Source organism: Magnolia sinica, chromosome 15 (genome assembly GCF_029962835.1).
Source record: "Magnolia sinica isolate HGM2019 chromosome 15, MsV1, whole genome shotgun sequence".
Classification (NCBI taxonomy): domain Eukaryota; kingdom Viridiplantae; phylum Streptophyta; class Magnoliopsida; order Magnoliales; family Magnoliaceae; genus Magnolia; species Magnolia sinica.
In genome coordinates, this window is record NC_080587.1 from 74353505 (window position 1) to 74378020 (window position 24516).

A 24516-nucleotide genomic window follows, 5' to 3' on the forward strand; every position below is an offset into this window, starting at 1 on the left:
ACATTCATACCCTTAGTGCGGTGGGTTGACCATGCTTTATAGTCATATGGTGAGAAATATCATATGAATAACTGATGGACATGCAAAATTGCTAAGAATTGTCCATGCCGGTTGTTATAAGCATTGTTACACCGCCCAAGCTCTATGAAACACACCATGTTGTATGTGTGACATTTACTCCATTCATGTGGCCAAAACTCTTAAGGTATATTTATTGGTATTATGGGTGAAAATGGACTGACCAAGTCAATTATAATGAGAGATAACACAAAGTACAAGTAAATGAGTTCGAATAAGAGCTCGGCCTTGACAACTAAGCATGACCTCCACGATCAGCTCGAGCATTAACCACCATGACTGGGTTGGACTCTGGTCAACGTCTTGCTACTGTGACCAATGAGTGACTGTAAGTATCGACCTGACTTGCCTCGAAAAAAGGCTCAACCACGACCAACAGTTCAACTAAGCAATAGTTTAGCCTCGACCAATCTAACCTGGAGGTCGGCCTCGACCGTCTACCGCGATTTCCTTAGAAACTGACCACTGAGAGATCTCCTTTTAATACAGGGAGGATCAGTTCCTGAGATCTTCGTCGAGGATAACGCCTTGGGTTTGGGGAACAATCCCCTCAATGATACGCAACTGAGTGGCATATTCATTGTCATGCACGTAATTAGCAATAAACGACTATAAATAAGAGCCTTATCTATAGTAAAAGGTACATGCACAAAAACCTTAAGTTCTACTGGGCCCAGATTGTCTGCCCTAACTTTGGCATCGAAGGGTCCCTGCTATAATAATGGTCTCCATTGTTGGTTGCTTTTGCAGGTGCATAGCGGTCCAGTGAGGACATCCAAATTACAACATTAACAATTGCCATCAAAAGTTCAAGCCTAAAAAGCCTATCTATGTCAAGTCTACTTCAGTCTCATCTAGTATTGCTAATATTAAATTTATTTGTTGTTTGTTGTAATCTATATAGTGTGGAAAGAACAAGCTTGTTTGTTGATTATTGAAGTCCATCTATATCTTATTTTCTCCCTTAAAACACTTAGAGCTATCTAGGGGTCACTGGACTATCAAAGTGAAATCAACTTTAACCATTAGGTTACTTTTAAATTGAGTGTTGTGGCTCACTAAACTTTGTCATTTATCAAAATATTTGGTATGTCCTTTCATATTGGTGAGAGGAACCCGAATGATGAGTTAGATTTAGTATTTAGATAATCTTACGGGCACTTTGATATGTTATTCCATGAGCCTAAAATCTCAATTCGAACATCATTAATGGATTTAACGTCATCTTAGATGGGTGGATAGGGAGAGATAAAGAGTGAGAGAGAAAATGTTGTATAAGTTCATTATAAGCCTACTATTTATAGAGACAATGGGCCAACTAACTCTAAAAAAGAAACATGAGTTGCTCCCATTTTCTTTAAATCGAAGATATAATCTCTTAACAAATGTCCAACTATTTTCTCCATTCGCCATGAGCCTAGATAATGCACTTCACACTCAAGCTTTTCCTTAATAGATGATAACCTCTTATTTTCCCCTCTAAAATTCCAATGATTATCTCGAATAAAAAACTCAAATAGACCCACCATTGGGAGTGTTAAAAATTGCACCCAAGACTTTTGTAAGTTTACGCAGTATGTCATACATATATTTCAAATAAGGATGATGTTTTTAATTTTCTGTTTAATTTAACAATTCACACTTGATGGACTAAATTGGTGAAATGCAGGCGCCTAGGTAGCCCCGAGAAGAGCCCATGACTCCTATTGTTTGTGTCCGACCCTCTTATACTTGTTGGTCATTGTGTTACAACCCACTTGGGGGGTATTAATGGCTAGAGTGGAGATCCCTCCTGTGGGCCCATAAGGTTTATTGATGTAAATCTTTTCGCATAATAGTTTCCATTAGTCATGAGAAGAAAAGATAAGAGTAGCCTTACGATTGAGACTTATTTGTCAGCAAAGTCCACCACACAAAGAGTGGCCTTATTGGACAGATCCAATACTTAAATGGCTCACACGAAAGGAAACAGTGACCTTAATTTGTTCGTTATTAAAAGTTATTTTCTTCACTAGGCCCACATTGAGGATTTTTCATCATCTAACCCGTTCATAGGGTCACACAGACATGGATAAGGGGAAAACACAAATATCAGCTTGATCCAAAACTTTTAAGGGCCCTAAGAAGTTTTTAATTGTAAGCGTTCAATTCTCATTGTTTCCTATGGTGTGGTCCACTTGAGGTTTGGATCTGCCTCATTTTTTTCCTCATGCCATAAATTTGGCTGACATGACAAATGAGTGGTGTAGATAAGTAACATATATCTCGATGGGCCCCACATTTATGTTGAAAGTTTCTCGATTTAAGTATTAAAAAAGTAAGTTGCAATATCTGTATTGAAAAAGATGAGTTAATTATGCATTACCCATTTACATAGTAATTACACTTAGCACATAAATCAAACAAACCCTAATTGTACATTTGGCATGTGAAATACAATTCCATGGTCTACCAAACGAAGTCACTTACCCTAGTGTTCTCCCTAGGTAATAGTTTTATCCTAAGCATTCAGACGGATGGTTAAAATGCCATGGTATTTCTACGCGTGTAATTATTGTGCAATAATAATAGTAATCGCGTCTAATATAATTCAGTACCATTTATGTTAAGCTAGGAGAGTAGGTTTCTCCGTTTTTTTAAATTTAAAGGAGTACAAATTGCGGTGCAGTCGAGAGTATGGTACTATATCATTTCGTTCTGCACATAAAGCGCCCCCTCGGGTGCAGCGCCGTTTCATCCATCATCTACATTTTTTTTGGTGAAGAGTCCTCACTATCTCTTATCTCTTTCCACCGCCTCAACCTTCTTCCCCCGTTCTCATCCCCTTGTTTTTCCATCGCCTCAATCTTCCCTTCTTACTCTCATATTTCATGTGTTCATTTTCACTTTGTTTTTCAGTCTTCGCACTGTTTTAGATCCATTTTTCATTTCAATCATTTTATTTTTTATTTTGTGTTTTTTTGTTAATGTTTTTTTTTTTTTTTTTTTTAAATATTTGGTTCCTCTCGCGTGAATAGTAGTTGATGTTGAACCTGCATTGATAATGGTAATCTTCTCTTATTCTTTTCCTTCTTTTCCCCCCATTCTTTCATGCTTTTCTCCTGTGGATTGATGGTTGGGTTCTGTGTTTGCTGCCAAGGAAAAAATCTTTCCCTTTCCACTTATTATTACTAGTTTTGTATAAGATGATCTTAAGAAAAAAAAAAAAACAATAAAACGTGTCTTTTGGTTGATCTTCTAAAATACACGGAGGTCTTATCATTAATGCTTATATGGGTATTTTTAAGTAATATGAGTATTTTGCTGATCATGGTTCTAGCTAGGTTAGGTTCTCGGTCGAAATCAGATACTTGATTTTTTGTAGGAAAATGCATTTGCTGAAAAGGTATGCACTAGGATGCAAAATCGGTGTTTTCAGCAGTGCTAAATATGGGAACACTAGATATCGTCGCATTCAAGTGGCCCTTTTGCGTGTTTTACTCTGTCATACTTTTCTTCACACAGTGTCAAAAATCGAAAGTTTGTAATGGAGAATGGAACTATCTTGTTATATTGTCATAGCGTCATTTTCTGTGTTTTTTTTTCTTCCAACTAATTGGAGTTGGCGATATGAATCACATCCACCATCTCCCTCCATCAAGGGTCATAATTTTAGTTAGATCATAGGTTGTCAAGTTTTTTCTTACTTCCGACCACGTAGGTCTATATTCAATGTTGTTCGGCTGGTGGTTGTGGAGATTTGGCATGTAAGGTCGTTTATAGCTAGAAAGTATGGTGTCAAGCAGAGGGGTGGTGGATAAATTATTCATCCTTACACAGGGCGTGAGAGTTGTTGAAGGTGTTTGCTAAGGTGACGATTGAGTTTGAGGGGATCGACTTCTCACTAGGAGGATGTAAAGAGGATTCGCTTTTGTAAGGATGTTTGGATTGGAGAAGGGGCGCTTCATAATGAGTTTTTGAGGTTAACAAGGTTATCTTCAAAAGCAAATGTTCCCACTGCTCGATGCTTCTTAGGCTCAGGGGAGGAAGTGGTTTGGTCTCCTCCATGTTGGAGGAACTTGATGGATGGGTAAGTGGATGACTTCATTTAGCTCTTGGAGCGGCTCCATAGCTATTAGAGTAGATTAGGGAAATCTTTCTTTGATTAGGATATTTCTTCTTATGTTCGGAAGGGTATTTGTTAAGATCTCTGTAGTTCTCTACCGGATCTTCCATCCCATCTATGTATTCATGTTGTCCTCAGAGAAATAAACAAGTTACAGGTTCCATAATGTAGTCTCTTGTGGTTTAACATGGTATCTAAGCTTTTGAATCGAGGCTTTTGATTCGTTCACACCCCGTTGCACCCATTACTTTTCTCATCTCATCCGTTGTGTACCGTTTGTCTAAAGCCCATTTCAAATTCACAATGGTCACCCATCATTGTTGCACAAGCTTGCCTCATAAAGCCATGTTGTTGATTTTTGGAGCTCGAGTGGCAACCACCGATAGAAATCAATCTCCTTGTAGTTTTCGCGATTTCATCTGCAATCGCCATTGTTAGGTACAACGTTTGTTTGCGCACCACCTTTGCTATCTGCTTGAAACCTACCAACATTGATCTGACCTTCGCTGCCCATTGCATAATTTCATGATTTCATCACTTAGCACCAGTGTTGCTATTTTCATCTTCTCTGGAGTCTTTCGCAAACTCATCATCTTCATATCTAAACCCCACCATATTAGATATGAAAACCCACCCCCACTGTTTTATAAATGTGATTGGTCTCCACCATTGATCTTTTCCTTCTTTGATGCTTGCATTTACTATTGGGTTTCTCCAAATTTATGCTTTTTGGTGTTGCTTTTCCCAAGTATCGGTCACTGCCATTGTTGTTGGATTTGACATTGCCTTCTTTAAGAACCTATTTTCTCCTGTGTGGACCCATCACTACAAAACACTCCAAACCCATCAACTACCGTCACATGATGCTATTAAACTTGCCCAGGTTCCCGGATCTACGCCACTGGCAACCATGTTGACGGATCGAACCCGTTAACTGACAAAATTGTATTGTCCATTGCTCACCATTGTCATCATGCGTCGGCCCAAAACACCCATCTTCAATCCGTGCATTTGATCCTCACCATCATTAGCTCGATTGCCCTACATCTTTTTGCCATCTCCGAAATCTTCGATTTCCTCATCCATGGTATCTACATTGTTGTTTGAAGCCATTGTTGCCTGTTTGCACTGCCATTACATACCCCGCCAAGTTCGTCATCATGGCCATCGCTATATCTTCATCAGACCATTGCCTTCTTTGTTTCTCTCAACCTTGATTGATGTTGGCCACCGTTCTTTTGCCGCTGTTGATCCCCATCATTAGATTCCGAAACCATTGCCTGTTTGCACCGACTAGCACCACCGTTCGTTGCTGTTGTGATTGGACCTGTTGTTTATAGCCTTGCTAAAGTAGTCCTTATCTGAAGCCAATTTAAATCAATATTTTGAATAACATTTGTAGCGTTCGTACTGTAGCGTAGCTACAACGTGACGTAGCATTAATCCCCTATAACGTACGCTATAAGGGTCACGTTGTATGTGTAGCGTATGTAGCATTATAATGTATGTATGCTATGTTTTTTCATAAATGATAATTGCAGTTTGTATTTTATACTTAATACTCTCACCCTGTACGATTTTAATTTCTTTTCACGCTTGTGACTTGTGGTTTCAATTAGACATTACTAGTTACATTTGTTTGCTTAGAAAGTTGTTTATGTGATAATGATTTGATTTGGTTTATATATGTGGATTGACTTTTGATAAATGATAATTAATTACTTGTTTGAGTATATGCTTTTACTTAAAAAAATGAATAATTTTTTAGGCATATATATATATATATATTAATTTTCTTATTAATTATCATATATTTTTTTATTTCTAAATTAAAAAATATAAGTATCGTGCAACTTATGATGATGCCCTAGATTTTTTGCCAACTTGGAATCCAAAAATCCTCAGGCATTATTGTTGAGACCTTAAATAAATATGGATAAATTTGCATGTCCACACTTGAAAATCCTATGCATGAAAACCTGTTTTTAAGTATCAGACCTTGACATAACTTCGAACAATGCCTTTAAAGATGAATTGAACCGTAAAAATTCGATTATATATCCTTAAGAAGCCATTGAATCCGACTGATCACTTAAACCTTGAGTCTAGCCTCGTGATCTATTCATCTAGGGCCTTAATCTAGTCAATCCACTACCGATTAATCAAGCTAGCCGCAACGTAATGAAGGTCTACAAAAAGTTAAGATAATTGATGGATTAAATCTGGATAATCCCATGCACATAAAACGAATTTATGAAAGTATTCTATAACCTTTTAATTAATGATTTAGGGTGACTAGGATTGAATCACCATTTTTTTGCTTATTGCGAATGACTCGTGTCATAAAATTAGGTAATCCGAGCCTAGCTAATCACACACGATAAATTTTGTTAATTATTTTATTTTAGAAATGCCCAAATTAACCAAAAAAGCTCTAGACCGCTCGTTAGTGGGCTGTTAAACACAAAACTATAAAAAAACAATTATCTTAGTGGGCTTGACATCCATCTCGGACATTGAGTCGAGATCACGTATGGAATCATTCAACTTGGGCTCGCGGGCTGAGCGCATGGGATGCGCGAACGCCTTAAGTAATATGAACTTAAAACGTTTTCCTTCACTCTTTGCCCAAGTCGTGGCCTTCAGACCGTTAGATCGTGACTAAATTTAGGGCACTAGTCTAAGTTAATACTTACCCATATTCCTATGGCCGCGACCTCGATTGATGATCAGTAATTGTCGATCTGACTTTGAATCATACTCGTAAATTATCACATCAATGCGTAGATCATCATTAAGGCCAACTACCTTATGATGTAGATCAACCTGTACATCCCCTAGTGGACTATAAAAGTTAGAAACCTCTCATAGGATTATAATAGTAAACGCCTAGCTCATGGGGCCATTTGCACCATTTCTGGCATTATAAATAGTCCACTATTTCACACCCCTCATATGAATTTGTGTCCTAAGATTGGGGGAGAGATATAAAAAATGTGAGGGGTTGTGCACATTCGCCCTTTCATCCCTTCTATCACAACCGTAGCCGCGTCGGGATCCTTCGTCAGATATCTTTCGTCTACAATCAGAGGTAAGAAATGGATCCTACTTCCTAATATAGGTCTTAGGTTGAGGTTCAAGAATCTTACAATAGCTTGAGTGTTGATTAGGTTTCGGTGATCTTTCTTAAACCCTAACCCTAGAAGTGCGAGTAGGTTGAGAGAAACCCTATATGGTACAAACAAATTTTCTAAGTTTCCTTTTATCAACCCTTGATAGTGTTAGATAATGATTTTTTTGTTATTGTTAGGATTTTATATGTTAGTTGTATATAAATTATTTTATTATTGTATCCCTAATGTTATTTGAAGTTGATAGCTAACATGTTTGATAAAAAGTTTGAACAAGATGAAATTTTTACTGTTAGAACTCTTACATATAAATTGGTAAGTGATGTTGATATATGTTGGATTGTATTGATATACATCGAATTGTGTTGATTTGTACATATGTTTAGTTGATGTACCCTATTATGTTATCAAGTTGCTTCGTGATTATGTTTATGTATTTGACATTTTGATTTGTAATTGTAGATCGAGCTTTGCAAAATGTTAAGGTAAGAGGATGACTCACTTAGAGTTGGCTATCCCAGACTTATACGACAGACTGAGGTTGAACACAGACGATCGACAATTGTTGGTGCTCCCCGGGATGCTTTGCACTTAATACCGATTTTGTTCGGGGTTCCTGTTTTCGATTAGATCAGTCCAATGCATGGTCCGATCATTTTTATGTTTGGTGGTTATATAATTTTCAAAGAAATATAGAACACTATTGTTACCATTGAATTAAGTCAATTCATAACCGTTAGTGCGTTACGATCGTATAAAGACTCGTGAGTCAGGCTTGGTGGTATGAGCCACTATGTCCGAGCTGTTAGCCTATGCTGGGGTGACGTGCCTGCGAGGGCTGAAAGCTGGGCGGGTTCAACCAGACCAACCTGACATTGGGTTGGGCTCGGGCAGAATGTATTGAGCCTGATCTCGAGCTTGGGCTATACAAAAACCAACCGGATAAAACTTGGGTTGGGCTCGGGTTGAGGTCTTTGGTTGCCCGATCCAACCTGAACCCGATCAATATATAAGTTACAAATAAATTATAATTGGGTGTGGATTGTCTGTGTTTAAGGCATGGGAAATTCCTGTGCTGTTGGCTCTCATTGGTCCACATCATTTCCAATGACTCAAGCTAATATGATATGTTGGATTTCTCTCCTAAATAGATTACGTGCTACACAACACGACTTTTAAAGGAATAGTTGTCTTATATTTTAACTTGTTTGTTTAGAAAAAAATGAAGTTCTTTACGATAAATAACTACATATATAATTAATAAAATTATAGATACAAAAATAAGATGTGTATTGAAATACAATAGACTAATGTAATAATGAAAATATTAACATGTATCCACCCGACCAACCCGATCGTGTTCGCTTGGGTTGGGCTCAAGGTATTCTGTATCGGTATCGGTGGGCGTAGCGGTGCCCACCGTTACCTATACGGATATACGCCCCATATCGGCCCGTAACGGCCGATACGGGGTGTGTAACGATGCAATTTTGTTTTGTTTTGTTTTTGTTTTTGTTTTTTTGTTTTTGGTCAAAAAATTATGAAAAAATATCCATTAAATCCGGAATATTCTAAATATTTCAAATATGCATTCATTTATAATTTGGAACATGTTTATGGTGGTGTAACGGTCCACTCTTTGGTGAGAATGCTATATCGGGTTGTCTGATGGATTTATGAACCTGACAACTTGAAATTATTTGCAAACCTTTTATATTTAGTTTTTTAACTATATAATATCTATATAAATTTACTACAATGAATGTAATACCAAAACATCTTATATTTTCAAGTTTTCCTTTTATTTATAGTGCTAGTGCATTGCATACTTCGTGACTCATATGCATTTTATTTCAATATATAGAGTTTAAGGACTTTTGTATCCTGTTATGTAGTTCATATACCTAACAATTTAATATCATTTTTCCCCATAAATCTTTAAAAAAATTGAAATTAAATTAAGGTAAATATCGTTGTCGATTTGGGGCTGGTTTGGGGACCATTTGATGCCCCAAATTAGCCTCAAACTAATGTAATCTATTGACACTTATCCCACTAATGGATTGGTGGACATTTATTGGACAGTGAAAAATGAAAAATATCAAATGGTCTTATTTCAAAAAACAAGTGTCTGCAAACTAATGATGAAAATTGTAGGAGTTATTTAATTTTGGGATTGTGACTTAGCAACAATGGTCCCAAAATTTAATTGGTTAATTTTGAATTAATACATATGTCATGTATAAATTTTTAGGGCCATGTGTTGGGGTCCACTCGATTATGTATTATATATCCATGTCATCCATCCGTTTTGGCAACCCATTTAAGGGCATTGGAAAAAAAAGGTAAATCTAGATCTCAGGTGGACCACTAGTGGGCTTGGCGGGCCACTTCGATGTATTTGTATATCAATGCCATCAATCTGTTTTGCCAACTCATTTTAAGGCATGGTCTAAAAATTTAGGTAGATCTAAATCTTTGGTGGACCACTAGTGAGTATCCCTTTAAAATTGGGGTTAACCTCAATGCATTTGTTATATATCCATGTGGTCCATCCTTTTTGCCAACTTATTTTAGGGCATGGTCCAAAAAATGAGGCTGATCCAAATCTTAGGTGAACCACAAGATAAGGGTTTAATTCCCCAAAAAATCAAGGTGGGGCCCACGTAACAAAACAGTGCAAGTGCACTGTGCAGCGTGCACTGCAGAGCATTTTTAAAAGTAAATTTGCAGTGCGTGGTTGTGAAACAGCCATGCAGTCCATTCCTTTTTCCAGGACCCAAATGAAAAGAAGAGAGAGGGAAACCGAAAAGAAAAGAGAGAGAGAGAGAGAGAAGAAGAAGAAGAAGAAGAAGAAGAAGAAGGGCCGCAACCGCAGCAGCAGCCCGAGAAGGAGGAGAAGAAGAAGGGCCGCAACAGCAGCCCGAGAAGAAGAAAAGAAAGAAAAAAAAGGGTATGTATGTTTTTTTTTTCTCCATTTTTTCCTATTTTCTTTAGGTCCGTAAAAGTTGTTACGGCACTGTAAGGGCCGTTACACGGCCGTTACGGGCACCAAAAAGAGGGGGTGGTCGTTACGACCCCATAACACGTAACGGTCACGACTGTTACCGTTATGTATCGGCCGTTACGGGTGTATCGTAACGGATACGGAACACCCTGGTTGGGCTTGGGTTGAGAATTCCCAACCCGAGGTTGGGTTGGGTTAGGGTTGAGGCATAGAACCTTGGGTTGGGTTGGGTTGGTTTGGGTTAGGGTTGAGGTATAGGAACCTTGGGTTGGGCTAGGGTTGAGCAACAACCCGACCCAACCCGCCTTGGTGCCTGCTATATCGGTAATAAAATAGGTTGACGAGCCCCCTATATTAGTTTAAAATAGGGTGACGTAGGGGTGTACACAGGTCGGTTCGGTCCGGTTTTGGGGTGAAATCGGAACCAAACCGTTCCATCCAGTTCTAGGCTTTTCGGAACCGGAATCGGACCGTTAGCACCCTAGAACCGAACCGGAATCGGACCGTGAAAACCGGTTTGGTTCCACGGTTCTGTGGTGTGTGGAGAGAGAGAGGACCAGCAAGAGAGAGGAGCAACAAGAGAGAGACAGGAGCAGTGAGAGAGGATCAGGGGTCGGCGAGAGAGGAGCAACGAGAGAGAGGGCCGGTGGCAGCGAGAGAGGACCTGCGAGAGAGAGAGGACCCGGGATAGAGATGAGAGAGGGCAAGGGCAGCTGCTGCACACACGCAACAGGGTCGACTAGACTTAGGGTTTTGGTTTTTGTTTTTTGTTTTTTGTTTTTTTATAAATGTAAGTTCAGTTCTGGGTTTAGTTCTAGGTTCGGTTCTACATACCCCTAAACCGAAACTGAACCGATCTAAACGGTTCTTTGATATTTGGAACCGGAACTGGTGCACTCTAGAACCGGACCAAAATGAACTGTTTGATTGATTCCGGTCTGGTTCCACGGTTCTATCGGTTCGATGTGCACCCATAGGGTGACCAACCTCCCTGTATTGACCACTGAGAACTAGTGAAGGCTATGAGCATACCGTATTATTAATGGAATTAATGTAGTGAATTCGCCACTTTGTGTTTGCGTGGCGACCCTTAAATTATTTGGTGTTGCCCTTGGGTGATGAGCCCTAAAATGAATTAAATGGACACATGTGAGGAGTCGCTATGATTGCATCGAGCCTCGTGATTTGGGTAGAGACTCGTGATACAATCGCAGTATTCTGGCTTTGCCAAATTGTTGCTTGAACTAGGATTAATAATTATTTGGCTAATCATGAATATAATGGAACTTGCTAGGATAAGTAGTTTGTGAAAGGTGTTGGAGTCGTGTGTTGAAGTGTTGGCATTATGCGAAATAGGGGTTGAAGTTACTTGTTGAGAGTGTTGGATTGTGAGGATTATGCATTATCATATCATAACATTCATGCACATAAAAAGACTATATAGACAATTGTTTGTTATGTTGTGCTATCATTACTTGCGCTTGATTGTGTTGATAACATGTGTAACCTAGATAATAGTACTACTGAGTTGGCTACTCACTTTCACATGGGACGACATTTTAAAACACCAACTAGACAATATTATTTTTACATGTACCATCGAGATCTCAAACGGGCAGGCTTAGACAGGCTTGCACCATCGTTGTGATGTTTTGGAGCATTGGGCAAACCAGAATACTTTACATTTTTCTTTTGTTTTGGACATGTCTATTGTTGCTTGGGTAGTCTCCATTTGGGTGAACACCGTTTTTTAAATTGTACATTTTGAATATTAGCCATATATTTATGGGTTTAATTATTTCTACTTAACTTTTGATGTTGCTGATTTAAAGCTACTCTGATAAGGGTGAATGTTATTAGGACTGTGCGCACACGCGGGAACTTGCTAATGTACAGTTTTGCTTGGTTCACTCTAGGGAACTCGGGATCGGAGACTCCGTATTCGGGTATCGAATTTTGGGGTGTGCCACTTATGCTACACTCTCTAGAGAGCTGAACGCTAAACAACATGTTATCATTATTTAAAACATTGATTTAAACCTTTGATCCTTGCATAAACATTCCCTCCTTGGAATACTCTTCCTTCTTGTTGTCGGTGTACTTCAGTTTGCATTTTGTCTCGTTGTTGTTGCATCTCGAGGCAAATCATTGCAAATTCACCATTGTTACGAGCGCTTAAAATTTTATAGTCGCCAAAGCTTGGGTACTAGCATCAATAATTGTTGCCACCGCCTAGTTTATATTAAATCCATTCTTGACCCTGATCACTTCTTGACCTCAGCGCCCTTGGGAAATCCTAGCCATTGCAACACCCTAGGTCTATTCTCTCTCGTAGGCGTGAGGAGGGGGGTGTTTTTGCGTCTTTGTTGGGTCTTTGCAAAGAAAGAGATGCATATTCTCATGGTGGATCTTAAAGTTACGAGTGAGGCCACCGATTTATACATGCTTAAGTTTGTAGAGATCATCGCCTCCTTTCCTACCAATGGATTTAATGTGGAGATCATAGAATACAAAAACATGAGCTTTTTTGTTTGGGATATTGGTGGTTAGGACAACATTTGACCTTTTTGGAGGCATTACTTCCAAAGCACACAAGTAATTATCTTTGTAGTTAATAATTATCGAGATCATGTTTTTAAGGCCATGGGTGACCGAGTTGCATAGGATGTTAATCAAGGATGATGATAGCCGTGTTAGGGTGTATTTGGTATGGCCTTGCTTTTTAGTGCATAGATTTTTCACACCCAACTCCTGAATGTTTCATGTGTGCATCCAAGTTTGTGACTCTTTGATTTGAGCAATTATTAAAAAGCACTGTCTTCCCTTTGGTCTGACACCTATGGCAATGTGTCTTCTCCAAATTAGGCCTTTTACAAGATGTACTTTATTTTTGTGCAAGGCTTTTTGGACTAATTTCGTTTGTGGCCGCGCAAATGGAGTTTGACCTTTTACCTTGGTTGGTCTTGTGGCTGGACTTGTTTTTTCTTTGTTATTAGAACATCTACAGCCACTAGAATAGTAACAATTGAACTTCCATCCACTGGAAGTGTTTAGTCATCAAAAGAGCAATGGTTGAACTTTTGACCACTGTAGTTGCATGTATCTTTTGCCTTTGAATAAATCTTCTTTGTACCTTTCGAACTCATGTTACTCCTTTCAAATCTCTCTAGATCTTTATAGGTCTGTAGATACACTCATCTGTTGTGTTCTCTACAAAGCCATATGAGTAAACCGCTTCATGAAATTTTAGGTACCACTGTCATGTTGCTTGTTTCAACTCATATATAAATTTTTTAAGTTTGCAAATCATATGTTTTGAGCCATTGGCTGCAAAACCTTTCGGTTGCAACATGTATATGCTGTCTTTCGTATCTTCATTGAGAAACCCATTTTTTGCATTCATCTAGTGCAACTCCAAATCTATGAGCTACAAGAGCCAGTATGATACTAAATGAATCTTTCTTAGATACAGGTAAGGTATTCTGTAGTGAGTGATAACGATGGTCGTAATGGCAACCACCGTTATCTTTACGATACAGGGTCTAACGACCGTTAAAGTCTCTCTCTCTCTCTCTCTCTATTTTTTTTCCATTTTTGAAAAAAATTAGAAGAACTTGTATCGACCTCATAATGGTGTCCATTACGGGCCCATATCGCCTTTACGTGGGGTTTAACGGGCTACCTCGTTGGTTTGCTGCTTTTATAAACTGGGAAGGGCTACTTCCTAAAGGGTAACTTCACTACGACCCTGACTCCAGGGCAATTGGCTACCTCGGTCCCTCTCTCTCCTTTTTAGGCTGGGTTTCTATGCGTGCAATTTCACTATTGGCCAACAGTAGGTTACCTACTTGGATTTATTGATTGTCCATGAGATGTTTTCTAGTGAGAATGACACGTTTGAGAATGGAGGACATCGAGAGCCTCTTTCCAAATGATGGCAAAGGAAAGTGTACGTCTAAGCTTGAACCAAAGCCACAAGGAAAAGATTGAAAATATGGGAGAGATTCTGAGAGTCAAGGCAAAGGCACTAAGAAGTTGAAGTAAAATAACAAAAGAAATGGTGTTGTTGTCACTATGGAAAAAGGTCACTTAGCGAAATTGCAAAGCGAAGCTTGTTCTTGTTAATTTTGCTGTAAAGAGATCAAAATAATGGGAACCAACTGATGACGAGGGGGTTACTAAGTTGATCATTCCAACTGTCAAATTGGGTGACTATTTACTTCACTACATAAAGTCTCTCTCTCTCTCTCTCTCTCTCTCTCTCTCTTTAGGATAAATGAAATTTTATTGAAAGAACCACCCAGGCAAAAGCCATGGCAGAAAAAGAATACAACCCAAAATTACATCCTAAATATAGACAAATGATCACAAATGTCCCTCGATCGGGACACATAGCCCACCTCTTTGCTCTTAATCTTTCGCATTGCCTCTTCTACATATCCACTCCTATTTTGAAAACAACAACTATTCCATTTCCTCTGAATGATCTATAACACGACTGTTAAGGTTAGACGCCATATAATTATGCCTTCACCACTTTGCCAACCCCACAAAAGGTCATTGATCACAATGAGGACATCATGTCACGTACGCCTTTGCATACGTATCAGAGGAGGAGGTGGGCCACACCGATTTCCTTGTGGCTAGGCGAGTACCCGTGATCGTGCTGAAGACCCCATGTGCATGTGCGAGCATTTAGAAGACCCCATACTGGAAAGATGCACTGGGCTGCATTATGGAGTAATCCAGATCGTTGGATTGGAGGGACACGACAATCGGGCCATTAGATCGTATGAATCACATGATCAGGCCATTGATTGTTGATCGTCTACATCAGTTTTAGACCTTACATATTTTAGGATTTAGTTTTTGATTATTTTATATTAGGACACATTATGAGTGTTTTACTTGATTTTATTTACACTAGGGCTATTTTTGTTAAAATTCACAAGATGGGAATTATTATAAATTTTGAAACTTCTTAGATTTATAAATAGAGGGGGGTGTGTGACCTCTCTCTCATTGGATTTCGTGATTAAAAAAGACAGAAAAGTTCTTGCTTTCTTCTTTCATCTTTATGCGATTTGAAGATATTTCCATGCGATTTGGAAGGGAGATTGGTGTGAGGCTAATTTTCATCAACGAAGGTGCGAGGTCTCCATCTATCTCCACACCATCTTCTCTCTTCTCCTCCATCAAGGTACTTTTTCGAATTCTTCGATTCTCCCATCTTAAGCCTTCATCATTTCATAAAGCCATCTTTCCTTTACCCATCCCCAATCTCAAAACCCCTAACCCTAAACCTAAAATCCATAATTTTCGTACCTTTTCAAATTACCCAAACCCTAATTTTTACCCCAGGTTGTATTAGGTTTTCTTCTTTGAAATAGACTATACCCTATGCTAATTGGATGTCCCTACATCCATTAGATTATAGTTTTGTTTTGTTTAATGATCTTGTGTGATAATGTTGGTAACCTAGGCTAGGATTATGCATGATGTTCTTTTGGTTTTTATGGGATTCGTGATGATTATGGCAATGCTTGTGGTTTTTTTTTTTTTTTTTTAATTATCTTAATTCCACTACTTGATCTCACATGTTAATTGGTTCATGCATCGGTCCTGCATTAGATCAACTTCGACTTCTACATCTCTCGATAAACGTAAGATTGCAAGGAAGCACTCCCATACACTATGCACAAAAGAGCAATGGATGAAGAAGTGTTCATTTGTCTCAACATCCATCATGCACATGGCATAAATGTTTGGGAGAATCATTAATCTCTTTGGAGATTGTCAATGGTGAGCACTCTCTTCCTATCCACCATTCGAGCAAAGACACTAGGAGAGGTGAGCATGCACTGACCTCACCGCTGGCATAGGCTTTCAAAGCATCTTGTAATAAGATCGAACTGAGAAGCATCCCAATTTGTGAGCTTTTCAAATCATTGTGTCCCTTTTAGTTGAGGAAGAATGGTACTGCTATGATTGATCCAGATGCCCAACAAACTCACAACTTCCTCATCCAACAAGCCCATTTAGGGGGAGACCACACCACAAAATCCCCACAATTGAAATTACAACGAGCCACTATAACATTCCTTTCTAACAATCGGGTAGGTCTTGGGAAGTTGTCTTGAAACGATCTTTTACCACATAAAACATCATCCCAAAAGCAAACGCTTCTCCCGTCACCAAGCAAGGATTCCCTTAGGGGCCTTCATTGTGATTGCTTTTCATATTCTTGAGGTTCTATATCTTAAAATTTTGATCTCCCTCCAACCCTCATCCTAGCCCCCATACTTGGAAACAACTACTTTCCACAACCTCCCTTCTTAAGCACCAAACGTTGACAACCATTTACCTAGTAGTGTGAAGTTCATGGTGTCCAACATGCTTATGCCCGCTTCCCCTTTGGCAAAAAGCTTGCGAATTTCCCTCACTAGTGAAGATAGTATTTATGTTTTTCCTAAGCCCCTCTCCACCAAAAGTATCGTCTCAACCACTCCAATTTGTCCAAAACTGATTGAGGGCATATAAATGAAGGCATAAAGTAGAGGAGTAAATTTGATAAAGCAGCCTTGATAAGCGTTAGACACATTGTTGTCAAATAGCACAAGTGGTTATATGTGACCCAAGGGGCCTGTGCACATATGCAATCGCATATGCCATCACACAACCCTCCAAAAAATCTACATTTTTTCATTGCTAGGTGATAGCATAAGCAATCTCATAATAGCATAAACCATTGCATATACCATGGCATAATGCCTAATAGTCATAAAACTGCTTATGCCACTATTGCATGCGTGATCTATGCTCCCAAAATGGCACATGCGATCACATAAGCGATTACGCGATCACATATGAAAACACTAGTTAGACGGCCTTCTAACGAGAGATGAGGGCTCTTCCAACTTGAAAGTTTCCTCTGAAATCTTTTGATCACCTTATGCCAAAGGTGCTTTATTGGTTTACCAATGCACATGGGCTAACCAATATATGTTGACGGAAAGGAAACTGCACTGCATCTGAACGCATCTGGCAATCTCACTGCTTCCTCTCTGATTAGACAAATACCTAAAATCTTGTTCTTGTTAAGGTTTACCTTTGACACTGCTTCATAGCACTTCACATCTTCCTAACACCACAAAACAAGATGGTGTCATCGGTAAATTGGAGGTGGAAAAAAGCCAAATTCCCTCTCTTACCACCCTAAAGCCACTGATTAGACCAACCTCTTGCTCTTTATCTAGCATTTTACTCTGCTATCACCACAAACAGAAATTGGGAAAATGGATCACCTTGCTCGGTACCCTAGTGGCCTTGGAGAATCCTTTTGGTGATCCGTTTACCAACACAAAAGGCGGCAGATCGACCATAGTCTTGAATCTAGCCCATCCATTTCTGCCCACATCCCCCATCGTTCTTAACGTTCCCAATCAACGTAGTTGTAAGCCTTGCCTTCACAATATCGAACCTATATGCTACTCTTTTCTCGCCTTTCTCATGCCTTAAATCAATGTACTCATTGGTGATGAGCGCATTATCCAAAATCTGCCTTTTGGTTACAAATGCTCCTTGATTATTAGGTATAATGCTTGCAAGCAGCGCCTCGAATGTACGGTGGCAAGGATTTTGGCTAAGATCTTGTAGCCCCAATATTCCATGCCACAACTATTCACCCCTGCAGAACCAGATGCATCTAGAATGATCCAATCCTTGGGCTTAGCGCCCCAGACCAAGTCCAATATCTCTATCTCTTTTATCATGTAATACGTTAGAAGAACCTATTTAATGAATGAAACCTTCACAATAAATTGCATGGATGCATGTGCATGGACACATGGGATGTGGGTCCCACTAAAAACCTGGCAGACACAAGACATGGGGCGTCCCCCTATTTCACTTGGATGCACACTTATGCCATGTGGTGTCACACTTAGCAATTGCATTCATGGATTTGTTCGTTGATACTATTGTTGTTTACCTTGAGAAACATTTCTTGCATGCATCAGCACTCTACATTTTGCAATGAGTAAATTGTAATAGTTTTAGTTTGTCATTGCAGGCAATTGTTTGTCAGAAGTGCGGTGGCACAGGCTACGCCGAGCTTCTTGTCTATTGTGTTGATTGCCAGATTTCTGCAGAGCATAGGTATGCTGCCATTTCTTACATTATAAGCCTGTATTCATACAAGAGTTGAGAGCCAATTTGGACTTTCTTGTGTGATGCCTCCTGATAAGCAGCAAATGAGATTTGGTTTGGCAATGTTGTATTGCCGAAAAACTTCTCCAAGAAATCATCCAAACTGACCCTCATATACGAAAAGGTGCCAACACTTGCTTTTAACAAGTTCAAAATAGGTAGTGGACTGAGTAGAAAAAGGTTTATGTACTGGTATTTGGTTTCCACCAGCAACTCGAACCAATATAGTTACATTTAAGAACCCTTCTCCCCATTTTGTTTCAACACTAAAATATTGCGAGTTTGCTAAGCCTACATGTCTATAAGATAGCCCACTAAAGCCGCCACTGCTGGCATTGGACATGGGTACCAGATCCAAGTCTTTTTTTATTATTTATTTATTTTCTTAATTATGTGGGTCATTAGTTTCATGGTCCTTCTAATTAGGTGTTGCTGCCTCTTCAAATTGTGCTTCGGACTCGTGTTCCTACTCTTGCTTCGTAGCTGGTTATACTTTGTACTTCCTATGTCTTAAAACAGATACTTCTGAGCTCCCACACCCAAATCTCTTGCCACTTTGCTTCATGTTTCATGCAACATAGGTGATTCCCATTAGTCTGCTTTGAAGGCCCCGCTGCACTTATCAGGTGGGCAGCTGTTTCTGAAACAAACCGATGTCTGAAAGAAACTTTGGCCAAGCTATTCTATGTTCTTCATACTTTTAAAACTGTGCCACATATGAGTTGAACAACTTGAATTCAAGCCACGTCATATGTGCAGTTGGACCCACCTAATGGGTGGTTGGGTAGGTTGCCTTCCATGCTCGTGTGGTCTCAACAAACCTAGTATATTCTTATGCATTACAAATTTACAAGCATAGAGATTCTATTGAATTTTATCAGTTAGCTTTCATGATTGTCACGTCCTTTTAAACTATGTTTCAGATATTGTTTGGATGGAATACAAATTCTAGAAGAAACCAAACAACACATAAAGTGGTCATGTTGGGAGTGCTCGCAAAAGAATCCGAAAGTAGCTTCTCTTACTAAGCTTAGTGTGGATGGAGTTGAGGAAACGCAATGTCAAGATTTAAGAGTTAGCAGTTCTGCGGCTGTTGCTGTCAAGAAGAGGTGCAAAGACAGCAAATGTTTCTCAGTTGACAAGGCAGATGGGGTCCGTTCCATCATACAACCTCGCAGTTCTTTGCTGAAGATAGAGAAGAAGAAGAGGATTGTGATTTCATGCAGTGATAAAGGTTTCTCAGTTGACAAGGCAGAGGAGGTCCGTTCCACCAGACAACGCCGCAGTGAATCTCTTGATATAGGAAGAGATGGTTCTTTGCTGAAGGTGGAGAAGAGGAGCAGTTTGATTTCATGCAGTGATAAGAGTGAAGGGGAAAGGAAGAGAAAGCAGCAACGAAGAAGGCTGATATTGGCTGATGGGGATAGCTCAGATGAAGATAATACGCATATGAAGATTGGTCAGGATTGTACAGATGGAGATGCCACCAATTGTAGGGTGATCCGAACAGAAGAACCTGTTGGCTCCTTATCATCGAAAGATGCTGCAAGCCCTGTTCTGGAGGGGCTGCAACCTGTGTTTGTCGGTGCATCCAAGACGATGGTTCAAGCTTCTAATGTCTGCAATTCCCCAGTAAAAAATTCTGATTGCCAGTTGCCTACCAACAATCATGATTACATCCATGCACAACCAATCATTAACCCAGTATGGAGGTAAAAAAATTAACTAGGATTCAGGATCATACTCTCTCATAAAAATTCCAATGACCCACTGAACCCTACTCTCCCCACGCGGATCTATTTTGTTCATCAGGCTGGCTCTACCAGATTGCATGTTCATTATTTCCAACATTTCTTTTTTGTAGACATGTGGCTTACCTAATGACTGGACTGGCCTAATTTGTAGTACATGTGATACTGCTTGATGGCTCGATTTGGAGAATCAAGCAAACCCATAAATCTCAACAGATCCCCCACAAACTAGAGGATAAAATTATATTCAGAGGAAACAAGATTTAGTAGTATCACCGATTCATGCCCAAAAGACAGTATTTATATACACATGCCCAACAAGGATTGCACTTCCAAACCTGAAGGACTAGTCCATTCCATGGGAATTCCATGCTTCTCATTGATATATGTACTCCAATATACTAACAGATTCCCTAGAACTAATGCTAGTTTCTAAATCCATTTAGAACTGACACAGATGTTTTAATCACAGCATCCAAAACATTAAATAGAAGTGGAATTATTAAAACACCCATGCTTACTTCTGTTCCCTTTAACTAGCTATGAAACAAACTAATAGACCCAAAAAGAAAATTGGCCCCTTGGATACCCAGCCGCTTATTTATATGTGCATCCAACACGTGGCACGGGTGCCACTTTCAATTGGATCATGGTTCAACCTTGAACCACAGGACTTTCATGTAACACCAATTAGAAATCCCAAAGGCCTAGGGCTGTAACTTGGGTTCAGGTCAACCCAAAGCTGATTGACCCAACCTGAGTTTGGGTTGAATTGTCAAGGTGCCCGGGTTTTGTTTGGATTGGGAAAGACCAACTCGATTTGAAATTGGGTTGGGTTTGGGTTGAGCAAATTTGCTTTAGTAAAGGTTCTTCTTTTGTTGGCATTGTCACGATGTCATGGTCGCAACTATGATCCCTCGATTTGAAAGATCACTACTCCTGAGATACTGCTGCTTTTTCATTAGGAAAAAGCCGCATGAAAACCTGGACCTTCTTCACCTTAGCAATGAACTAGTCGCTAACGTTCCTGTCGCTTACCATGCACCTTTAACACAACAACAGTTTATAGAATCCTGTTCCAGCTAGTTGCCTTTGCAATTGGGTTGGTTCATGAGGAACTGAGGATAGGTGTATCCATGCCATTATTCTGCCTTGGCTAGTTTTATTTATTTATGAGATCATTCAAATTTATCATATTTGTCATTCTTTTGATGACAGGGGATGTTTTGATATCCATAATTCTAACTATGGTGTGATAGTTGCACATTTGTCAAGCAAAGCATGCTCAAGAGTATTCGAAGGGGCAAACATGCTACCGCCGGTGCTTCGTTTGGAGAAGCTGCCAAGGACCAATGCGTGGCCCAAGGCTTTTAAGAGCACCCCTCCTACCGATAACCACATTGGCCTTTATTTTTTCCCCGAAAGTGTAAGGTATTATCATATTCTGAAGTTATTTAGGCATTGTTGCAATTTCGGGTAGATTAGATTCTATGTGCTTCCACCAAATCGCTCAAGGAACTTAGAAGTGTGAAGTTATTCCACCTTCATTAGATTCAAATCCATTAAAGGTCAACGCCCAAAGACCCTACTTGAGTGGATGGTTATCCATTTTACCACAATTGCTACTCCAGTGCGGACTTGACAAACATCCAAATGCAGTCTTATAGTGTAATTTGCTGATGTTGGTTGCTTCTTGTCTGTCATTGCAGTAATGGAGCCGCGTTCTATCAACTGATATGTGAAATCATCAGCCAGGACTTGGTGCTGAAAGTCGTGGTTGGTGAGGCCGAGCTTTTGATGTTCTCTTCCTCTTTGCTGCCTCTGCAGGACTCAAGTAAGTGATTTCTCATGGATTGGAGCTTTCGATCTGTTTGATGTAGGGCTATAACACCCAGAAATTTTATAGCTACTTAAGAGAGCAGCAATTGTGGCATGTTTAAGATCCCAGCCTAATGTTAGATGGGGTCCCACTGCATAGTTCCTTGGCCTGAAAATAAGGTTGTTTATGGTGAAGACATCAGTTGCTGAATCAGGTGCTCAGATCTGGCGTGGGCTATGATCAATAGCTCAGTTAAGGGGATAAGTAAGAAGAAAGGTGATAATCCACATTTGTACCAGCATATTGTACTATCTATACCAATGGATATATCACTCTGTTCATTTGTGCAAAACCTAGTGAGAATCCACCTAGTGATAGTTGAACTCACCGCGGTATCAGATGTGCCATGTGTGTTTGATCCCAGCCAGTTTAAGGTCGACGGCACTGTGTATGTGCCATTGCATGAAAGCAGACCTAGGTGGCCTTAGGTGGGCCATTTGTTTGTGAGATAAACAGATGGGTTAGAAGAAAAGACCATTCATCTGCATCTGACATACTTGGGTTCTCAATCCGTTGATCGGACTAGCTTGATTCAACGGTCATGACCAATCTGGCTGATTTGCTTGTCACAGCAAATGCAGGGTGGGCCACTGCTGATGTACAGCCTGGTTATTGTACACTGGGCATGTTGATGTGGATGCTAGGAACAAGATCATACACTTGCTGTGGCTGTACCAGTGCTCCCTTAATGCCCGTCTGTGCATCCATGCTGGTCTTTAGATGGCTAAGCTCGAAAGGGCCTGTTTGCATGCCACTTAAAACTGAATTCATCTAATTTTAGTTAATCATGATTATGTATTAGAGATCGTATTTCTCTGGGGCGTACTCGAGTGGTGCTGGTCCCACTGTAAGCTTACAGTTGTTCTGGGTAGATGTGGGGCCCATGAGAGGTACGAAGGTCATCTAACCCACCCATCAGATGTGTGTGACAAAAATCAGCCTGACCCTCACCCAACATGCAGGTGGACCACAAGGAACAATGTGATAGGGGACCCATACCCTTGATTTACACAGACTTGAATTTCAAACCAGCCTGATTTTCATGTTGAACCTTCATCTAAACCATAAGAAGGGTCTGAATGGCCTGGATTTTACAGACACAACACAGTAGTCCCTCTTGCTAAAATCAAGGGCAGATGTTGCTTCACAACTTTTCCCCTGTGGTATGGCTCACCTGATTCACAGGTTGGATCTTGTGCATGCATCATGTGGCCCCCACATCTACTCAGTACCCCCATAGCTTATGTTTGTACTTGAGACGGTCATTTGTAAGTGGCACCCAAACAGACCTGAAATAATGAAAATCATTGTAGTATATTTAGTGCATTTCATCAAATTTTAACTGATTTTTCTACCACCGGACGTACAGGATTCTGTGGGAGGTTTTATCTGTGGGGTTTGTTTCGAGCAAGGCAAGTCCCTCCATCGAGTTTGTTTCGAGCAAGCCAAGTCCCTCCATCGGGTTTGTTTCGAGCAAAGCAAGTCTCTCCATCCACCATTGAAAAACCGTTGGCTCTTTCAGCAAGTAATGCTGAGGATGTAGATGAGAGGTGGCTCGCCAAGGGCCATTTGGAGAACGTTAATAACGACAGGTGTGATACAGTTCCCCCCCTGCATTTTCCCGAAGAACCTGCAAAATGTGCCAAGCACGAGCAATCTTTGGAAGAGCATTTTGATTTTAGAGAAGAGAGAGCAGCTTGCGATGAGAAGCTTCCAGGCATGGAAGCACCATCTAGAGGCTTGTATCATGACGTGAATGAGAAAAATAGCAGTGAGTTAGAGTTGTTTCCGCTGGAGGTGGAAAACATGGCTGTAATGGCGAGAGTGGGAGGTTGTGGCAGGCTTGATCTTGACTTGGGACTTGGTCGGTCCACGATCAATGGTGGTGGGCTGTGTGGCTCCAAGCACCAAACTGACTACTATGCATTTCTAGGAAAAACCCAAACTGAGTAGGAGACCATGGGCATGTGGTGTTGATTGGCTCCTTTACATAGTGTGGCAGAGCAAGCCCCAAACTGACTACTTGCAAACCCGAACCTAGGAGACGTGTAGGAGACCATGGCCATGCGATGGTGATTGGTTCCTTTCCGTGGCAGTGCGGCAGTTTTATTACGTGAGTGAAAGAAGCCTCGACATCGAGAGTGCGCAGCCAGTTTTATAGCTGTGGCCTGCTCAATAATTGTTTTGGTTCTATATCATAGCCGTCTATTTAAAAATGCATATGCTGCAGCAATTTATTACAATTTTCTTCTATTTGGTGCTGCGCCAATTTTGTAGTTGCATGTGCTTGTGTGCTCTCCAGTTGTAGTGATGGGTGATTGTTTGATTCTCGCATGAAAGGATTGTGTTGGTTACTA

At 40.1% G+C, this 24516-nt stretch overlaps 1 protein-coding gene across 5 annotated transcripts; it reads left to right on the forward strand.

The window, feature by feature from the left end:
• The first annotated feature begins 2843 nt into the window (after positions 1-2843).
• LOC131226691 (uncharacterized) lies at positions 2844-24516 on the forward strand. 5 transcript variants are annotated; one of them, XM_058222326.1, is made up of 6 exons: positions 2844-3124; positions 18393-18478; positions 19453-20241; positions 21499-21711; positions 21990-22114; positions 23529-24516. In XM_058222326.1, the coding sequence occupies exons 1-6, from the start codon at positions 3122-3124 to the stop codon at positions 24110-24112; spliced, it is 1800 nt and encodes a 599-aa protein (XP_058078309.1). In that variant the 5' UTR covers positions 2844-3121; the 3' UTR covers positions 24113-24516. The 5 variants fall into 5 exon arrangements, with proteins under 5 accessions (XP_058078309.1, XP_058078306.1, XP_058078304.1 ...); XM_058222323.1 differs by lacking the exon at positions 2844-3124 and adding an exon at positions 11170-11510; XM_058222321.1 differs by lacking the exon at positions 2844-3124 and adding an exon at positions 15388-15521.

Coding starts and splice junctions, on each gene's coding strand:
- LOC131226691 (XM_058222321.1), top strand. CDS start 15,399: ATGCGATTTGAAGATATTTCCATGCGATTTGGAAGGGAGATTGGTGTG. Junction 18,479..19,452: donor CAGATTTCTGCAGAGCATAG/GTATGCTGCCAT, acceptor ACTATGTTTCAG/ATATTGTTTGGATGGAATAC. Junction 21,712..21,989: donor TTTTTCCCCGAAAGTGTAAG/GTATTATCATAT, acceptor CTGTCATTGCAG/TAATGGAGCCGCGTTCTATC.